We start from the raw sequence: 21,953 nt of genomic DNA, 5'->3' as shown, positions 1-21,953 counted from the left end.
CATGACATCAAAATACCCCATCATGTCATCACAATACCCCATCATGTCATCACAATACCCCATCATGACATCACAATACCCCATCATGACATCACAATACCCCATCATGACATCACAATACCCCATCATGACATCACAATACCCCATCATGACATCACAATACCCCATCATGTCAAACTGGAATTATGTATTTAGAAAAATTTAAAAAAATGAAACGCTGAAATATCTTGAGTGAAAACGTGCTTAAACAAGTCACATAATAAGTTGCATGGACTCACTCTGTGTGCAATAATAGTGTTTAACATGATTGTTGAATGACTACCTCATCTCTGTATCCCACACATATAATTATCTGTAAGGTCCCTCAGTCGAGCAGTGAATTTCAAACACAGATTCAACCACAAAGACCAGGGAGGTTTTCTAATGCTTAGCAAATGGCACCTATTGGTAGATGGGTAAAAATACATTTAAAAAAGAACAGATATTGACTATCCCTTTGAGCATGGTAAAGTTATTAATTACATTTTGGATGGTGTATCAATACACCCAGTCACTACAAAGATACAGGAGTCCGGAGAGGAATGGAGGAACGTAGTTACTCCACAATAACAACCTAATTGACAGAGTGAAAAGAAGGAAGCCTGTACAGAATACAAAATATTCCTAAACATGCATCATGTTTGCAACAAGGCACTAAAGTAACACTGCAAAAAATGTGGCAAAGCATTTAACACATTACTGAGTACCACTCTCCATATTTTCAAGCATTATGGTGGCTGCATCATGTTATGGGTATGCTTGTAATTGTTAAGGACTGGGGAGTTTTTCAGGATGAAAAATAAACAGAATGGAGCTAAGCACAGTCAAAATCCTAGAGGAAAACCTGGTTCAGTCTGCTTTCCACCAGACACTGGGAGATAAATTCACCTTTAAGCAGGACAATAACCTATAACACAGGGCCAAATCTACACTGGAGTTGCTTACCAAGAAGACAGTGAATGTTCCTGAGTGGCCGTGTTACAGTTTTGACTGAAATCTACTTGAAAATCTATGACAAGAAAAAAGTTGTCTAGCAATGATCAACAACCAATTTGACAGAGCTTGAAGAATTTTGTAAAGAATAAATGGCCAAATGTTACAGAATCCAGGTATGGAAAGCTCTTAGAGACTTACCCAGAAAGACTCTCAGCTGTAATTGCTGCCAAAAGTGATTCTAACATGTAATTGTTTTTCTTCATTTTCAATACATTTCTAAAAACATGTTTTGACTTTGTCGTTATGAGATATTGTGTGTAGATTGGTGAAAGCAACAACATCAATTGAATCCATTCTGAATTCAGGCTGTAACACAACACAATGTGGAATAGGTCAAGGGGTATGAATACTTTCTGAAGGCAATGTGCGTATGACATTTTGCTTATAAATGACTTGTGAAACATCTATCACTAAGCCTTCATAAGACATAGCCTGTGTCCTAAATGGCACATATGACTCAAAAAGTAGTTCACGATATAGGGATTAGGGTGTCATTTGGCACACAGTCATATTCACATGCTATGAAGTGTCTAGGAATCCTTCATTAAGCCTACATTAAGCTGTACATAGTCCATCTGTAAACAACCCACCCAATTTACCTACCTCATCCCCCTACTGTTTTTATTTATTTGTTTTTCTGCTCTTTTGCACACCAGTGTCTCTACTTGCTCATGATCATCTGATGATTGATCACGCCAGTGTTAATCTGCTAAATTGTAATTATTCGCTCCTATGGCCTATTTATTGCCTACCTCATGCCTTTTGCACACAATGTATATAGACTCATTTTGTTTTTTTTCCTACTGTGTTATTGACTTGTTTATTGTTTACTCCATGTGTAACTCTGTGTTGTTGTCTGTTCACACTGCTATGCTTTATCTTGGCCAGGTCGCAGTTGTAAATGAGAACTTGTTCTAAACTAGCCTACCTGGTTAAATAAAGGTGAAATACATCAGACATATTCATATTAATCTTACCCTCTGATCTGTCCGTTAGGTTCCTCGGGCGGTTCCCATTGGACCAGCATGGTGGAAGCAGACAGCATACGGACCTGGACAGCCAGAGGGGGTGAAGAGGGAGCCCGTTCCCCCGTACGGGTCTCTACCGGGTCAGAGGGCGGCCCGCGCCCAATGTTGTTCACCGCCATCACACGGAACTCGTATTCCGAGTAGGGGCTGAGCCCGCCGATGCTGTAACGAGTGGTAGCTACTCCGTCCACCTACAATATCATCATATGGTTATTTAGCAGACATTTACATCCCAAAGATACTTACAGAACAATCTCGGGCGTTTCTACTTTTTCAACCATGTTTAGAGTTGTAAAACTCCAGTAATTGTCCCCAACATTCCCATGTTTGCCAGAAATCCCCGGTTTGTTAGTTTCCCAGAATCAAGAAGGAAAAGCATCTGGAATTCTCTTAACCAGGATTTCAGAAAGACCTGGGAATGTTGGGTAAAGTGACCAGGATGTTGCAACGCTAAGCGTGTTGTAACCCAGCGAGCCGCTAGAACACACCTCCTGGAAGCCTGCGTCGGTGGCTTTAGCTCGGTACTGGATCATGAAGAAGGACACAGGTTCAGGGTTCCCAGAGTCCCAGATCAGGGTCACACTGGTGGCTGTGGTCTCAGTCACTATGAGAGAGGTGGGGGGCTTGGGGAGGGCTGGAGGAGGAGAGATTGAGAAACAGAGAGAGATTGAGAAACAGAGAGCGAGAGAGAGAGGGAGCGAAAGAGATAGAGAGAGAGAGAGATACAGAGAGAGAGAGAGAGAGAGAGAGAGGAGAGAGAGGGAGCAAAATAGAGAGAGAGAGATACAGAGAGAGAGAGATACAGAGAGAGAGAGAGATACAGAGAGAGAGAGAGAGAGAGAGATACAGAGAGAGAGAGAGAGAGAGAGAGAGAGAGAGAGAGAGAGAGAGACAGAGATACAGAGATACAGAGAGAGAGATACAGAGAGAGAGACAGAGGGAGAGAGAGAGAGAGAGAGAGAGACAGAGGGAGAGAGAGAGAGAGAGCAAAAGAGAGAGAGAGAGAGGAAGCAAAAGAGAGAGAGAGGAAGCAAAAGAGAGAGACATAGAGAGAGAGAGAGCGAAAGAGAGAGAGATAGAGAGAGAGAGAGCGAGAGAGAGAGAGCGAGAGAGAGAGAGAGAGAGAGAGAGAGAGAGAGAGAGAGAGAGAGAGAGAGAGGGAGACAGAGATACAGAGAGTGAGAGAGAGAGGGAGCGAGGATGAGATGTTTGTTATATGAAATGAAATCAAGGCGATCTTTCAGTTCTGGATAGATGTGTTCTAAGATGACAGATGATTGAATATGCTGACTAACCCCATAACTCGAAAAGGGAACATATATATTAAGACTGTTTCATGGACTATTAATTCAAGTAATGGATATGCTATATTCACCTACAAATCTCCTCAGTCCGCCATATTAAAACTATCGCAAAACAGTCAGACATTATTGAAAATACGAGAGGTTTACAGAACAAGTGGACAATCACATTTAAAGATGATGACAACACCAACCAAGAAAATGAAAGAGAGTCAGTCTGTTGAGTCAGGAGTTCCTGACTATATACAAGACACTGATATTCTACTTCCTGACTATATACAAGACACTGACATTCTACTTCCTGACTATATACATGACACTGACATTCTACTTCCTGACTATATACAAGACACTGACATTCTACTTCCTGACCACAAACATGACCCTGACATTCTCCTATTCCCTATATAATGTCCAATGGGTCCTGTCAGGGATGGTCACGTCACACACGATGACCAAGATTTCCGTTCTGAAAATGTGTCACTGGACATTTGACCAGCAGCCTTTTAATTGACCGGACATGTGATAAATGTAGCAGACCCGTCCGTATACAATTGGGTGCGAAACCTGATGAACTCAATCACTGTTTGCAAAAAAACAGTGATTGTTGGTTCAACGCATGGCTGAGTGTTATATCAGATAACTTATTTATCCGCACGGGAAAAATACATTTCATGCAATTCAACTACACTTTAAATGACTGGAGACATTAGTCAAATCTGTTTTAATAGGTCAAATGACAGGGTAGCCTACTCTGTTTTAATAGGTCAAATGACAGGGTAGCCTACTCTGTTTTAATAGGTCAAATGACAGGGTAGCCTACTCTGTTTTAATAGGTCAAATGACAGGGTAGCCTACTCTGTTTTAATAGGTCAAATGACAGGGTAGCCTACTCTGTTTTAATAGGTCAAATGACAGGGTAGCCTACTCTGCTGATACTGACAGATCAATAAAAACAACATTGTCCATATAACAGATCTACGAAAATGGGGAGACACTCAAAACAATATGACGTCCGTCTAAACCGGAGGAGGAAATGATTGTCCAGAAATAAACTTTAAGTAGCGCAACAAAGAAGAAGAGTGACTGAGCAGTACTGAGTCACCGGGGATACGGTCGATGCTCTCTGCTGCTGACATTAAGATAGGCCCTACTGTTGTTCACTCAAATAACTAAAATACAGTATTTTCATCGTCTTCTCTTCAAAGCAATAGCCATTTTGTCACGATCGTCTTCTGGTGAAAGAGTGGACCAAGTCGCAGCGTGATATGAATACATCTTCCCTTTTATTTATAACGAAGATTAACACGAAACGAAACACTTTTACAAACTATACAAAACAACCGTGAAGCTACAAAACGAAAGTGCACACACAAGCTACTAACGTTTAGACATAGACAATTACCCACAACACCTAAAGCCCATGGCTGCCTTAAATATGGCTCCCAATCAGAGACAACAATAAACAGCTGTCTCTGATTGAGAACCAAACCAGGCAACCATAGACTTTCCTAAACACCTACACTGAACACAACCCCATACATACTACAAAACCCCCTAAACAATACACACACCCTAAACTAGACAAAACACACAAACATCCCCCATGTCACACCCTGACCTAACTAAACTAATAAAGAAAATCAATATAACAGAGGCCAGGGTGTGACACATTTGCTATCGAAACAAAGTTTTCCCGAAAGACGTCTACTTTTCACTGACAGTCTCAACTCAACAATCATCTATTTGGTATTTGCAGAACACGCTGTTTAACTCTGGGGGGGGGGGGGGGGGGGGGCTGCCTTTCCTTCCAACTGTAGACAACGCTGGGGGGGGGCCTTCCAACTGAACGCTGGGGGGCTGCCTTTCCTTCCAACTGTAGTCAACGCTGGGGGGGGGGGGGGGGGGGGCTGCCTTTCCTTCCAACTGTAGGCAACGATGGGGGGGGCTGCCTTTCCTTCCAACTGTAGACAACGCTGGGGGGGGGCTGCCTTTCCTTCCAACTGTAGACAACGCTGGGGGGGGCTGCCTTTCCTTCCAACTGTAGTCAACGCTGGGGGGGGGGGGGGGGGGCTGCCTTTCCTTCCAACTGTAGACAACGCTGGGGGGGGGGCTGCCTTTCCTTCCAACTGTAGACAACGCTGGGGGGGGGGGGGGGGGCTGCCTTTCCTTCCAACTGTAGTCAACGCTGGGGGGGGGGGCTGCCTTTCCTTCCAACTGTAGACAACGCTGGGGGGGGGCTGCCTTTCCTTCCAACTGTAGACAACGCTGGGGGGGGGGCTGCCTTTCCTTCCAACTGTAGACAACGCTGGGGGGGGGGGCTGCCTTTCCTTCCAACTGTAGACAACGCTGGGGGGGGGGGCTGCCTTTCCTTCCAACTGTAGGCAACGCTGGGGGGGGGGGGGGCTGCCTTTCCTTCCAACTGTAGACAACGCTGGGGGGGGGGGCTGCCTTTCCTTCCAACTGTAGGCAACGCTGGGGGGGGGGGGCTGCCTTTCCTTCCAACTGTAGACAACGCAGGGGGGGGGGGGGGCTGCCTTTCCTTCCAACTGTAGACAACGCTGGGGGGGGGGGGCTGCCTTTCCTTCCAACTGTAGGCAACGCTGGGGGGGGGGGGCTGCCTTTCCTTCCAACTGTAGACAACGCTGGGGGGGGGGGCCTGCCTTTCCTTCAAACTGTAGGCAACTCTGGGGGGGGGGCCTGCCTTTCCTTCAAACTGTAGGCAACTCTGGGGGGGGGGCCTGCCTTTCCTTCCAACTGTAGGCAACGCTGGGGGGGGCCTGCCTTTCCTTCAAACTGTAGGCAACTCTGGGGGGGGGGGCCTGCCTTTCCTTCCAACTGTAGGCAACGCTGGGGGGGGCCTGCCTTTCCTTCAAACTGTAGGCAACTCTGGGGGGGGGCCTGCCTTTCCTTCCAACTGTAGGCAACGCTGGGGGGGGCCTGCCTTTCCTTCAAACTGTAGGCAACTCTGGGGGGGGGGGGCCTGCCTTTCCTTCCAACTGTAGGCAACTCTGGGGGGGGGGCCTGCCTTTCCTTCCAACTGTAGACAACGATGGGGGGGGCTGCCTTTCCTTCCAACTGTAGGCAACGATGGGGGGGGGGCTGCCTTTCCTTCCAACTGTAGACAACGCTGGGGGGGGGCTGCCTTTCCTTCCAACTGTAGACAACGCTGGGGGGGGGCTGCCTTTCCTTCCAACTGTAGACAACGCTGGGGGGGGGGGGGGGGGGGGCTGCCTTTCCTTCCAACTGTAGGCAACGATGGGGGGGGCTGCCTTTCCTTCCAACTGTAGACAACGCTGGGGGGGGGGGGGCTGCCTTTCCTTCCAACTGTAGACAACGTGATTTAAATGATCCTCTGTGGCACAAATGATGCTTTAGTAGCCTATGTTAAATGATTAGATTTATGTATGTACAGACAGGAAGGAGTAGGCTATATCATTTGGGAAATTGAATTACATTTCCTTAGAGAAAGCTTATCTTCCCCTAGCCTTATGGACCCGCTGCCTATGAGCCCTGTGTCAATTTACTATCCCCAATAGTAGAAAAGGTTATCTATTCTATTGGTCAGCTTGTCCAGATAGAAATAGCCCAAATAGACTCTAGGATAGCTGTGGGATGATATATCCCACATTCCTCCAACCAGTAGAACTGGGCTACATACAAATAAAATATTTAAAAAATAAAATATTTAAAAAATAAAATATTTAAAAACAATCCATCTTTTTTTTCTCTCCTGGAATATTGTCAATTTTATTTATCGTTTTCCCCACACCCCTTTTTTTACGGCCAAAAGCCGGCTATTACCGGCTAACGGAAACCCTGACAGACACATCCACGGCCCAGTCCAGACATATGTTCCGAGCAGACACACAGACATACTCCCAGAATATTGGAGAACTCAGAAAGTCTTCTACTTCCAGCACCAATACACAACTACTGTGGGTCCTTCACTTTTTATTTTTTATTTAACCTTTATTTAACTAGGCAAGTCAGTTAAGAATAAATTCTTATTTACAATGACGGCCTACACCGGCCAAACCCGGACGACACTGGGACAATTGTGCGCCGCCCTATGGGACTCCCAATCACGGCCGGATGTGATACAGCCTGGATTCGAACCAGGGACTGTAATGACACCTCTGTGTGTGTGTGTGTGAGTGTGTGTGTGTGTGTGTGTGAACCCAGATAGCCCTGATAGCCAGTTGATCAGATCCCAAGTGCATCAAACATGTTGAAGCAACATGAACGTAGTGGTGGAAACTTAAGACAGCTGGGAAGCTGTTTGATCGGCTCAAACTCCATAACAATCTGCCATAATGAGTCACACTGCTTTGGGTTTGTCATCAACCAGACTTCCCAGTCATCACAGCTTGTAGGTACGTGAAAGAACACGGTGGTTCCGTCCCAAATTGGACACTATTCCCTATATAGTGCACTACTTTTTACCCCTAGGCCTATACCGTCTCTGATCAAAAGTAGAACACTATGTTGGGATTATGGTGCGATTTGGGATACAGCCTTCGTCATCACAGCTTGTCGTGTACGTGATAACACACAGTCCGTTCCAGAGCAGATTACTCATCCTGAGATCCTTACAGTCTGGGTACCAAAATGGCATCATAATTCCCTATATTAGTGCACTACTATCAGGGCACAAAGGGAATAGGATTCAATTTGGGACTTAGACACTGTGTCCTCCATTGACCTAGCCAGCATGTTGTCTTGATTCTAACACACACACACACACACACACACACACACACACACACACACACACACACACACACACACACACACACACACACACACACACACACACACACACACACACACACACACACACACACACACAGCGTGACCTTTGACCCCTCACCTTTGACCGAGACCTGAGCGGTAGCCTCGATCATGCCCAGTGATGATATGGCCACGCAGCTGTAGTTGGCTGACTCCTTGACGTTGGTCACCTCCAGAACATTCCGACCGATGGGCATCTCATCCTCCTAAACCAGAAGAATCATAAAGGTCCATTATTTAGCCTTGTGTATGATCTGACATACTTGAGATAGAAATGCGAGTAATAGATCTTTAGCATTAGCATTGAAAGCAAGTCTGAAAAAGCAGTACATCCGATCTATCTGCTATATTTCTAAGCTTCCCCTCCTTTAAACTTAATTCAACACAATTCATACAGACGTTCAAGGTGCTGTAGTTATAAAGTTCATACAGACGTTCAAGGTGCTGTAGTTATAAAGTTCATACAGACGTTCAAGGTGCTGTAGTAATAAAGTTCATACAGACGTTCAAGGTGCTGTAGTAATAAAGTTCATACAGACGTTCAAGGTGCTGTAGTAATAAAGTTCATACAGACGTTCAAGGTACTGTAGTAATAAAGTTCATACAGACGTTCAAGGTGCTGTAGTAATAAAGTTCATACAGACGTTCAAGGTGCTGTAGTTATAAAGTTCATACAGACGTTCAAGGTGCTGTAGTAATAAAGTTCATACAGACGTTCAAGGTGCTGTAGTAATAAAGTTCATACAGACGTTCAAGGTGCTGTAGTAATAAAGTTCATACAGACGTTCAAGGTGCTGTAGTAATAAAGTTCATACAGACGTTCAAGGTGCTGTAGTAATAAAGTTCATACAGACGTTCAAGGTGCTGTAGTAATAAAGTTCATACAGACGTTCAAGGTGCTGTAGTAATAAAGTTCATACAGACGTTCAAGGTGCTGTAGTAATAAAGACTGAATAAAACAGGTAAAAAGCTAAACGGTAAGAGTGAAAGTAAAAACCTTGGTGAGTTCGATTTCTCCCATGATCCACTTGACATAGGGCATGGGAGATCCCACAGCAACGCACGTCAGGTTCACACTGCCCCCAGGCATCACCTCATGGTTGGTGGGTGGGATGGAGAACCGCGGAGGGACACGACGTACTGAGGAGAGAGGAGAACGTTAAGATAGGATCTGAAGAGGTGGATGTGATACAAGTGTCCAGAAGAGAGGAGAGGATGAGGAGAGGAGAGGAGGAGGAGAGGAGAAGGGGTGAGTGGGGTGTCAGAGAGAGTTCTGTGTTGAGAGGAGAGGAGAAGGGGTGAGTGTGGGTGTCAGAGAGAGTTATATGTTGAGAGGAGAGGAGAAGGGGTGAGTGGGGTGTCAGAGAGAGTTCTGTGTTGAGAGGAGAGGAGAAGGGGTGAGTGGGGTGTCAGAGAGAGTTCTGTGTTGAGAGGAGAGGAGAAGGGGTGAGTGTAGGTGTCAGAGAGAGTGCTGTGTTGAGAGGAGAGGAGAAGGGGTGAGTGTAGGTGTCAGAGAGAGTGCTGTGTTGAGAGGAGAGGAGAAGGGGTGAGTGGGGTGTCAGAGAGAGTTATATGTTGAGAGAGGAGAGGAGAAGGGGTGAGTGTGGGTGTCAGGGAGGAGGAGGAGGAGGAGGAAAGGAGGTCAGGGACAGGGAGAGTTCTGTGTGGAATAAACCGTGACATCACCACGCTTGAAAAGAGGAGCAGGAATTGCAGTTAAGAGATGAGAATCTTCATAAAGATACTCTGAAATAAGACATCCCCTCCCCCAGTAATAAAACATTTAACATTTCAATTCAAATAAACCTTGCACTTTTCTTTCTAGCTCTGACTTCGCCTTATAACTTCTTCAAAGAGGAAAAATGTACTTACTATGACATGTGGTTGTCTCACCTGAATGCACTAACTGTAAGTCTCTCTGGATAAGAGTATCTGCTAAATGACTAACATGTAAAATGTCAGTGTAATGAATCTAACGCGTGAGGCTGATCGCTTCTCAATCACGATCCAACAGGTGAGCAGCTTAACCAATCACGATCCAACAGGTGAGCAGCTTAACCAATCACGATCCAACAGGTGAGCAGCTTAACCAATCACGATCCAACAGGTGAGCAGCTTAACCAATCACGATCCAACAGGTGAGCAGCTTAACCAATCACGATCCAACAGGTGAGCAGCTTAACCAATCACGATCCAACAGGTGAGCAGCTTAACCAATCACGATCCAACAGGTGAGCAGCTTAACCAATCACGATCCAACAGGTGAGCAGCTTAACCAATCACGATCCAACAGGTGAGCAGCTTAACCAATCACGATCCAACAGGTGAGCAGCTTAACCAATAAAGAAACAGCAGCATCTTCTGTTGAGAGACTTGGAGCCGTTTCCAGTTACGCAGCACTCAGACAACATTTGTTCGTAAAACTTTGCCATAGAAACCTTTTGTTTTGCTCCTTATAAAAAAAGGGGGAATGTATTTAAATATGCCACTTTGATTTGAATAACACTCTACTAGACCTAAATCTGTTTCCCCTTTGACAGTGTGTCAGACGGTGCTAAGAGCTGAGACAGAGTTGCGTCATTCTGAGACTATTTGATACTCTGTGTAGATGCATTGTTAAACTCTCTCCCTCTCCCTTTCTCTCCCTATTTCTCTCTCTCTCCCTCTCCCTTTCTCTCCCTCTCTCTTTGTGAGGCTCTGATGTGCAGATAAGCTGACATTAAAAGGATGTTCCCATGGAGACAGAGAGCGCCTTTTGACGTGGTCGCTAGGGAATAGAAGCTACTATCCACACACACGCGCGCACACACACACACACACACACACACACACACACACACACACACACACACACACACACACACACACACACACACACACACACACACACACAATGCTTCAGCAGTGTATCGCTAACTGCCAGATAATAAGCAAAACAGAACCATTTACATATCAACTGTTGTTTTATGTATAAATAGAGCTTTATCCAAGTCAACGTTTCAATCTAAGAGAAATAGCAGCTAGCGTTATTCATTATCTGTCACGTATTTTGTGTGTGTAACTTTAAGCCGACACAAAGAGCTGAGGGTAGGGAAGAGAGGCAAGTTGGCAGCTAAATGTTGACAGGCCTGAGTTTGCGAGACAGGCAGTTGTCACATATTGTGACATTAGCACAGCCTTGCTAGGGGCTGACAGACTACAGATGACATAATATAACACTAGAACAGCTTTCACCTTGTATAACCTACACTTATGGACAATAAACAATCAACATTACATACCGTACTATCCTATTATCCTAAATGTATACCAGAAGTTATAATGTAAAACGAATGACTACCCTGACTACTAGACTATACCAGTTATAATGTATAACTACCCTGACTACTAGACTATACCAGTTATAATGTATAACTACCCTGACTACTAGACTATACCAGTTATAATGTATAACTACCCTGACTACTAGACTATACCAGTAGTTATAATGTATAACTAATGACTACCCTGACTACTAGACTATACCAGTTATAATGTATAACTACCCTGACTACTAGACTATACCAGTAGTTATAATATATAACTAATGACTACCCTGACTACTAGACTATACCAGTTATAATGTATAACTACCCTGACTACTAGACTATACCAGTAGTTATAATGTATAACTAATGACTACCCTGACTACTAGACTATACCAGTTATAATGTATAACTACCCTGACTACTAGACTATACCAGTTATAATGTATAACTACCCTGACTACTAGACTATACCAGTTATAATGTATAACTACCCTGACTACTAGACTATACCAGTAGTTATAATATATAACTAATGACTACCCTGACTACTAGACTATACCAGTTATAATGTATAACTACCCTGACTACTAGACTATACCAGTAGTTATAATGTATAACTAATGACTACCCTGACTACTAGACTATACCAGTTATAATGTATAACTACCCTGACTACTAGACTATACCAGTAGTTATAATGTATAACTAATGACTACCCTGACTACTAGACTATACCAGTTATAATGTATAACTACCCTGACTACTAGACTATACCAGTTATAATGTATAACTAATGACTACCCTGACTACTAGACTATACCAGTAGTTATAATGTATAACTACCCTGACTACTAGACTATACCAGTTATAATGTATAACTACCCTGACTACTAGACTATACCAGTTATAATGTATAACTAATGACTACCCTGACTACTAGACTATACCAGTAGTTATAATATATAACTAATGACTACCCTGACTACTAGACTATACCAGTTATAATGTATAACTACCCTGACTACTAGACTATACCAGTAGTTATAATGTATAACTAATGACTACCCTGACTACTAGACTATACCAGTTATAATGTATAACTACCCTGACTACTAGACTATACCAGTTATAATGTATAACTACCCTGACTACTAGACTATACCAGTAGTTATAATATATAACTAATGACTACCCTGACTACTAGACTATACCAGTAGTTATAATGTATAACTAATGACTACCCTGACTACTAGACTATACCAGTTATAATGTATAACTACCCTGACTACTAGACTATACCAGTTATAATGTATAACTAATGACTACCCTGACTACTAGACTACACCAGTAGTTATAATGTATAACTAATGACTACCCTGACTACTAGACTATACCAGTTATAATGTATAACTACCCTGACTACTAGACTATACCAGTTATAATGTATAACTACCCTGACTACTAGACTATACCAGTAGTTATAATATATAACTAATGACTACCCTGACTACTAGACTATACCAGTTATAATGTATAACTACCCTGACTACTAGACTATACCAGTAGTTATAATGTATAACTAATGACTACCCTGACTACTAGACTATACCAGTTATAATGTATAACTACCCTGACTACTAGACTATACCAGTAGTTATAATATATAACTAATGACTACCCTGACTACTAGACTATACCAGTTATAATGTATAACTACCCTGACTACTAGACTATACCAGTAGTTATAATGTATAACTAATGACTACCCTGACTACTAGACTATACCAGTAGTTATAATGTATAACTAATGACTACCCTGACTACTAGACTATACCAGTTATAATGTATAACTACCCTGACTACTAGACTATACCAGTTATAATGTATAACTAATGACTACCCTGACTACTAGACTACACCAGTAGTTATAATGTATAACTAATGACTACCCTGACTACTAGACTATACCAGTTATAATGTATAACTACCCTGACTACTAGACTATACCAGTTATAATGTATAACTACCCTGACTACTAGACTATACCAGTAGTTATAATATATAACTAATGACTACCCTGACTACTAGACTATACCAGTTATAATGTATAACTACCCTGACTACTAGACTATACCAGTAGTTATAATATATAACTAATGACTACCCTGACTACTAGACTATACCAGTTATAATGTATAACTACCCTGACTACTAGACTATACCAGTAGTTATAATATATAACTAATGACTACCCTGACTACTAGACTATACCAGTTATAATGTATAACTACCCTGACTACTAGACTATACCAGTAGTTATAATGTATAACTAATGACTACCCTGACTACTAGACTATACCAGTTATAATGTATAACTACCCTGACTACTAGACTATACCAGTAGTTATAATGTATAACTAATGACTACCCTGACTACTAGACTATACCAGTTATAATGTATAACTACCCTGACTACTAGACTATACCAGTAGTTATAATATATAACTAATGACTACCCTGACTACTAGACTATGTCAGTTACGGCTGAATTTAAACTGCTTGTTTACCCTAATGTGCTTTACTGTGTACACACACACACACACACACACACACACACACACACACACACACACACACACACACACACACACACACACACACACACACACACACACACACACACACACACACACACACACACACACACACACACACACACACACACACACACTCACACTCACAGCGAGTCTCCCTGTCTCCCCAGGAGAATACTACCCTGCTCTGTAATTGCTTTTCTTGCACCAAAATGGATTTTCAAATGTGACATTTCTTTTTTCTCTTATTCTCCTCCTTTTTCTAACTCAGTTACACACATTAATACTAACTAGTCTAACTAACTAACTAACCAACTAACTAGTCTAACTAATACTAACTAGTCTGTATATTAATACTAACTCGTCTGTATATTAATACTAACTAGTCTGCATATTCATACTGACTAGTATGTATATTAATACTAACTAGTCTGTATGTCATGTATCTTCATCTTCCTCCATCCTCCTCTCCCTACCTACTAACTAGTCTGTATGTCATGTCTCCTCATCTTCCTCCATCCCCCTCTCCCTACCTACTAACTAGTCTGTATGTCATGTCTCCTCATCTTCCTCCATCCCCCTCTCCCTACCTACTAACTAGTCTGTATGTCATGTCTCCTCATCTTCCTCCATCCCCCTCTCCCTACCTACTAACTAGTCTGTATGTCATGTCTCCTCATCTTCCTCCATCCTCCTCTCCCTACCTACTAACTAGTCTGTATGTCATGTCTCCTCATCTTCCTCCATCCCCCTCTCCCTACCTACTAACTAGTCTGTATGTCATGTCTCCTCATCTTCCTCCATCCCCCTCTCCCTACCTACTAACTAGTCTGTATGTCATGTCTCCTCATCTTCCTCCATCCCCCTCTCCCTACCTACTAACTAGTCTGTATGTCATGTCTCCTCATCTTCCTCCATCCTCCTCTCCCTACCTACTAACTAGTCTGTATGTCATGTCTCCTCATCTTCCTCCATCCCCCTCTCCCTACCTACTAACTAGTCTGTATGTCATGTCTCCTCATCTTCCTCCATCCCCCTCTCCCTACCTACTAACTAGTCTGTATGTCATGTCTCCTCATCTTCCTCCATCCCCCTCTCCCTACCTACTAGCGAGCTGTATGTCATGTCTCCTCATCTTCCTCCATCCCCCTCTCCCTACCTACCAGCGAGCTGTATGTCATGTCTCCTCATCTTCCTCCATCCCCCTCTCCCTACCTACTAGCGAGCTGTATGTCATGTCTCCTCATATTCCTCCATCCCCCTCTCCCTACCTACTAGCGAGTTGTATGTCATGTCTCCTCATCTTCCTCCATCCCCCTCTCCCTACCTACCAGCGAGCTGTATGTCATGTCTCCTCATCTTCCTCCATCCCCCTCTCCCTACCTACTAGCGAGCTGTATGTCATGTCTCCTCATATTCCTCCATCCCCCTCTCCCTACCTACTAGCGAGCTGTATGTCATTTCTCCTCATATTCCTCCATCCCCCTCTCCCTACCTACTAGCGAGCTGTATGTCATGTCTCCTCATCTTCCTCCATCCCCCTCTCCCTACCTACTAGCGAGCTGTAAGAGAGCTATAAAAACTCACCAGTCGTGACAATGTGTGTGAGGAAACTCAGCAGAAACCTGCTTCTGCTTCAATCAATATCAGAACAAGCCGGCTGGCAGCTGTAAAGTCTATCTGCAGGGTAACATGGGGATTCTGTCAGACAGACAATAACTGTGGGCGAGTGTACCATGCTGAGGGCTGATCATAGATACCTCCCAAATGCCACCCTGTTCCCTATATAGTGCACTCGGAAAGTATTCAGACCCCTTAATTTTTTTCACATTTTGTTACGTTACAGCCTTATTCTAAAATGGATTAAATTAACTTTTGTCCTCATCAATTTACACATAATATCCCATAATGACAAAGCAAAAACAGGTTTTTATACATTTTTGCAAATGTATTAAAAATAATAACTTAAATACCTTATTTACAGAAGTATTCAGACCCTTTGCTATGAGACTCGGAATTGAGCTCAGGTGCATCCTATTTCCATTGATCCTCCTTGAAATGTTCCTACAACTTGATTGGAGTCCACCTGTGGTAAATTCAATTGATTGGACATGATTTGGAAAGGCACACACCTGTCTATGTAAGGTCCCACAGTTGACAGTGCATGTCAGAGCAAAAACCAAGCTATGAGGTCGAATTAATTGTCCGTAGAGCTTCGAGACAGGATTGTGTCAAGGCACAGATCTGGGGTAGGGTACCAAACAATTTCTGCAGCATTGAAGCTCCCCAAGAACACAGTGTCCTCCATCATTCTTCAATGGAAGAAGCTTGGAACCACCAAGACTCTTCCTAGAGCTGGCCGCCCGGCCAAACTGAGCAATCGGGAGAGAAGGGCCTTGGTCAGGGAGGTGACCAAGAACCCGATGGTCACTCAGAGAGCTCTAGAGTTCCTCTGTGGAGATGGGAGAACCTTCCAGAAGGACAACCATCTCTGCAGCACTCCACCAATCAGGCTTTTATGGTAGAGTGGCCAGACGGAAGCCGAGTGTAAAAGGCACATGACAGCCCGCTTGGAGTTTGTCAAAAGGCACCTAAAGAACTCTCAGACCATGAGAAACAAGATTCTCTGGTCTGATGAAACCAAGATTGAACTCTTTGGCTTGAAAGCCAAGCGTCACGTCTCGGCACAGCTCATCACCTGGCCAATACCATCCCTACGGTGAAGCATGGTGGTGGCAGCAGTATCATGCTGTGGGGATGTTTTTCAGCGGCAGGGACTGGGAGACTAGTCAGGATCGAGATAAAGCTGAACGGAGCAAAGTACAGAGAGATCCTTGATGAAAACCTGCTCCAGAGCGCTCAGGACCTCAGACTGGGGTGAAGGTTCACCTTCCAACAGGACAACGACCCTAAGCACACAAACAAGACAACGCAGGAGTGACTTCGGGACAAATGTCCTTGAGCGATGCTGCCCATCCAACATGACAGAGCTTGAGAGGATCTGCAGAGGAGAATGGGATTAACTCCCCAAATCGCTGCCAAAGGTGCTTCAACAAAGTACCGAGTAAAGGGTCTGAATACTTATGTCAATGTAATATTGCAGTTTTTTATTTTTATACATTTGCAAAAATGTATAAAAACCTGTTTATGCTTTGTCATTATGGGGTATTGTGATGTCATTATGGGGTATTGTGATGTCATTATGGGGTATTGTGATGTCATTATGGGGTATTGTGATGTCATTATGGGATATTGTGTGTAGATTGATGAGGGGAAAAACAATTTAATACATTTTAGAATAAGGATGTAACGTAACAAAATGTAGAAGAAGGGAAGGGGTCTGAATACTTTCTGAGTGCACAACTTTTGACCAGTGTTATGATCAGGGCTCTAGTCAGTGTTATGATCAGGGCTCTAGTCAGTGTTCTGGTCAGGGCTCTAGTCAGTGTTCTGGTCAGGGCTCTAGTCAGTGTTATGATGAGGGCTCTAGTCAGTGTTCTGGTCAGGGCTCTAGTCAGTGTTATGATCAGGGCTCTAGTCAGTGTTCTGATCAGGGCTCTAGTCAGTGTTCTGGTCAGGGCTCTAGTCAGTGTTCTGGTCAGGGCTCTAGTCAGTGTTATGATCAGGGCTCTATTCAGTGTTATGATCAGGGCTCTAGTCAGTGTTATGATCAGGGCTCTAGTCAGTGTTATGATCAGGGCTCTAGTCAGTGTTATGATCAGGGCTCTAGTCAGTGTTATGATCAGGGCTCTAGTCAGTGTTCTGGTCAGGGCTCTAGTCAGTATTATGATCAGGGCTCTAGTCAGTGTTATGATCAGGGCTCTAGTCAGTATTCTGGTCAGGGCTCTAGTCAGTGTTCTGGTCAGGGCTCTAGTCAGTATTATGATCAGGGCTCTAGTCAGTGTTATGATCAGGGCTCTATTCAGTGTTATGATCAGGGCTCTAGTCAGTGTTATGATCAGGGCTCTAGTCAGTGTTATGATCAGGGCTCTAGTCAGTGTTATGATCAGGGCTCTAGTCAGTGTTCTGGTCAGGGCTCTAGTCATTATTATGATCAGGGCTCTAGTCAGTGTTATGATCAGGGCTCTAGTCAGTATTCTGGTCAGGGCTCTAGTCAGTGTTCTGGTCAGGGCTCTAGTCAGTATTATGATCAGGGCTCTAGTCAGTGTTATGATCAGGGCTCTAGTCAGTGTTATGATCAGGGCTCTAGTCAGTGTTATGATCAGGGCTCTAGTCAGTGTTATGATCAGGGCTCTAGTCAGTGTTATGATCAGGGTTCTAGTCAGTGGTCTGGTCAGGGTTCTAGTCAGTATTATGATCAGGGCTCTAGTCAGTGTTATGATCAGGGATCTAGTCAGTATTCTGGTCAAGGCTCTAGTCAGGGATCTAGTCAGGGCTTTAGTCAGGGCTCTGGTCAGAAGTAGTGCACTATGTAGAGCCATTTGGGAGGTAAGCCTAAATCTGTTGAGGCAATGTGAACTGTTAAAATAGCAATGCCCCTGAAAACTAAAAAAAAACTTAAAAAAATACAAATATTCTTATGAGCTGATAAATGGTGTCTGTTGAATTCCTATTCAATTCAAAGACCAATGTAATCCTGTTACTTATCATTTGAGTGAGTCACGGCTGAGATACAAGTAAAAACCAAGGCCTTGGATATATATTCTCAATGTCTGACAAGGAGCTGATTGAGGGGGTCTATTTTTAGTCCCTTTTGAGATGCCTATATAAACCACAATCACTGAACGTCTGACAAAGAACTGATTGAAACTACAGCTAAAGGGCTATGGCTGGGCGATATGGCCTACAACTCATACCGCCATTCTTTTAAATCTATGGGCGATTCACGATAATACAATACCAGTCAAAAGTTTGAACACACCTACTCATTCAAGGGTTTTTTTAAAAACGATTTTCTACATTGTAGAATAATAGTGAAGACATCAAAACGATGAAATAACACATATGGAATCATGTAGTAACCAAAAAAAGTGTTAAACAAATCAAAATATATTTTAGATTCTTCAAAGTAGCCACCCTTTGCCTTGATGACAGCTTTGCACAAGGAGAGAAGGAGACGAGACTAAGAAGACAACATGAGAATAAACGGACATAAACACTCATAAAAACAAAAAATAAACTTAATTCTGCGATACAGGCATTTGGAATATCGTGCAAAAACATACATTTGAATTAATCAAATAAATTTGATATATCGCCCAGCCCTATCTAGGGCCTTGTACCCCAGTCTCTGTTGAACATGAGGTCCATGTGATGTGGTAGACAGGGCTGTGTGTTGAACATGAGGTCCATGTGATGTGGTAGACAGGGCTGTGTGTTGAACATGAGGTCCATGTGATGTGGTAGACAGGGCTGTGTGTTGAACATGAGGTCCATGTGATGTGGTAGACAGGGCTGTGTCTAACATGAGGTCCATGTGATGTGGTAGACAGGGCTGTGTGTCTAACATGAGGTCCATGTGATGTGGTAGACAGGGCTGTGTGTCTAACATGTGTTTCCTCTATAACAGGATCCTTTTAAGAACCAGAAACTGTATATAGAAATGGACAAATCCATCGATGACGTCACATTATTCATTCTTATGTAAAGTCTCAATGGTGCATTTGTGGACGTGTAGGCTGCGACCAGTGAAATTCGACCAGGGGAATACGACCAGGGGAATGCGACCAGGGGAATACGACCAGGGGAATACGACCAGGGGAATACAACCAGGGGAATACGACCAGGGGAATGCGACCAGGGGAATAAGACCAGGGGGAATACAATCAGGGGGAATACGACCAGGGAAATGCGACCAGGGTAATACGACCAGGGAAATGCGACCAGGGGAATGCGACCAGGGGAATAAGACCAGGGGAATAAGACCAGGGGAATACGACCAGGGGGAATACGACCAGGGGGAATACGACCAGGGGGAATACGACCAGGGGGAATACGACCAGGGGGAATACGACCAGGGGAATACGACCAGGGGAATACGACCAGGGGAATGCGACCAGGGGAATACGACCAGGGGAATACGACCAGGGGAATACGACCAGGGGGAATACGACCAGGGGAATGCGACCAGGAGAATACGACCATGGGGAATACGACCAGGGGAATACGACCAAGGTAATACGACCAGGGGAAAACAACTGCCCCCCCATCTCATTCAGTATCTCAAGATGAAGGCTGACCGGGACACTGTGGTCCGCCATTAGCAACTCAATTATAGTCCTTCTTCTGTGTTCGATTTTAAAATAATCAGCACTTACATCTGGTATAAAAGAAGCAATGATTGGTTCCATGATTGTCTTTGAAAACTCTTTTTTATTTACACGAATATTGACCATGAGGATTGCCATTTTCCCATTGACTATAACGGGGATCCTGCTTTCTGAATACAACAGCCTGCAGTACCCCGGTCGACCTTGAACTTCAGAGCTTCAACGAGACGGGGCAGTCGTTTCCCCTGGTTAACACATAAAACCCCAGGGCCTTGAATCTGAATGACTGTCTGACATTGAGACATGATTGAGACTGTAGACTATAGGGTCTTGTTTGTCCAATAGGGCTGATTGAGACTGTAGATATTGTTTGTCCAGCCTTGTTTGTCCTCTAGGGCTGATTGAGACTGTAGATATAGGGCCTTGTTTGTCCTCTAGGGCTGATTGAGACTCTAGATATAGGGCCTTGTTTGTCCTCTAGGGCTGATTGAGACTCTAGATATAGGGTCTCAAATGGCACCCTATTCCCTACATAGTGCACTACTTTTGACCAGAGCCCTATGAAATACCATTTGAGACACATTCCATCTATTCTCATCTCTATAAGACGATCTATCAGGTCCTCCAGTCAGGTAAAGACAGGATGAGAATGAGACAGCGAGCGATGGAGAGAGGAGAAAGAAGGATGGATAGAATGGGAGGAAGGGGGCAGTGATGTCTGGCTGGGCCCCGTAGTACAGTGATGTCTGGCTGGGCCCCGTAGTACAGTGATGTCTGGCTGGGCCCCGTAGTACAGTGATGTCTGGCTGGGCCCCGTAGTACAGTGATGTCTGGCTGGGCCCCGTAGTACAGTGATGTCTGGCTGGGCCCCGTAGTACAGTGATGTCTGGCTGGGCCCCGTAGTACAGTGTGTCTGGCTGGGCCCCGTAGTACAGTGTGTCTGAAACACACATGATCCCTTGTGATCCGCTTTGTCCTTCCTGATACCCATGTACCTCAGCGGCAGGTAGCCGTGTTACCGGGCTGACTATCTCAATACCGAACAGAACCGATGGTGCCTAACGCCACCTGAATAGCCAAACTGATTCAGGAGGATAGAGAGTGGAGGTTAAAGGTAGTAAATGAATACCTGTAGCAGCTATCTAGTAGTGAATATGACATTGACTGGGTGTGGAGAGAGAGAGAGAGAGAGAGAGAGCAATGGGAGGATTTGTGGTAAAGTACACACAGTAAACCATGTGCTACATACTGAACAGTAGCAATGAATTACACAGGCTGAACAAGACTAGGTGGGTGCTAGTCAAGGGACAGGCTGAACAAGACTAGGTGGGTGCTAGTCAAGGGACAGGCTGAACAAGACTAGGTGGGTGCTAGTCCAGGGACAGGCTAAACAAGACCAGGTGGGGGCAAGTCCAGGGACAGGCTAAACAAGACCAGGTGGGGACAAGTCCAGGGACAGGCTAAACAAGACCAGGTGGGGGCAAGTCAAGGGACAGGCGGGAGAGGAAGACAGGGTTAGACAAGGACAGGTTGACGGGACAACGGGCACAACTCAGGCTAGAGATGTATACAAGCAATTCTAGGTTTAGAATAGTGAGGGCTGCAGGGAGAAGCAGAACAACATAGCAGAAGCTGGATAGGGATTTGAGGTCGGGGTGTCCTT

The 21,953-nt window shown here is 44.1% G+C and overlaps 1 protein-coding gene across 1 annotated transcript in view; it reads right to left on the bottom strand.

Moving 5' to 3' along the window:
- LOC120055420 (receptor-type tyrosine-protein phosphatase F-like) overlaps window positions 1-21,953 on the bottom strand; it is a 218,477-nt gene that overhangs the window by 73,395 nt on the left and 123,129 nt on the right. The window contains exons 6-9 of the mRNA XM_039003282.1: window positions 9,156-9,298; window positions 8,238-8,364; window positions 2,552-2,697; window positions 2,013-2,254 (exon numbers count right to left, since the gene is read on the bottom strand). Coding sequence (XP_038859210.1) covers window positions 2,013-2,254; window positions 2,552-2,697; window positions 8,238-8,364; window positions 9,156-9,298 — 658 coding nt within the window. The remainder of the gene's footprint in view (window positions 1-2,012; window positions 2,255-2,551; window positions 2,698-8,237; window positions 8,365-9,155; window positions 9,299-21,953) is intronic.

The sequence above is a fragment of the Salvelinus namaycush genome, chromosome 11 (genome assembly GCF_016432855.1).
Source record: "Salvelinus namaycush isolate Seneca chromosome 11, SaNama_1.0, whole genome shotgun sequence".
Classification (NCBI taxonomy): Eukaryota; Metazoa; Chordata; class Actinopteri; order Salmoniformes; family Salmonidae; genus Salvelinus; species Salvelinus namaycush.
Note: the sequence above shows the minus strand (reverse complement) of the source record. Positions and strands in the feature narration are given on the sequence as shown.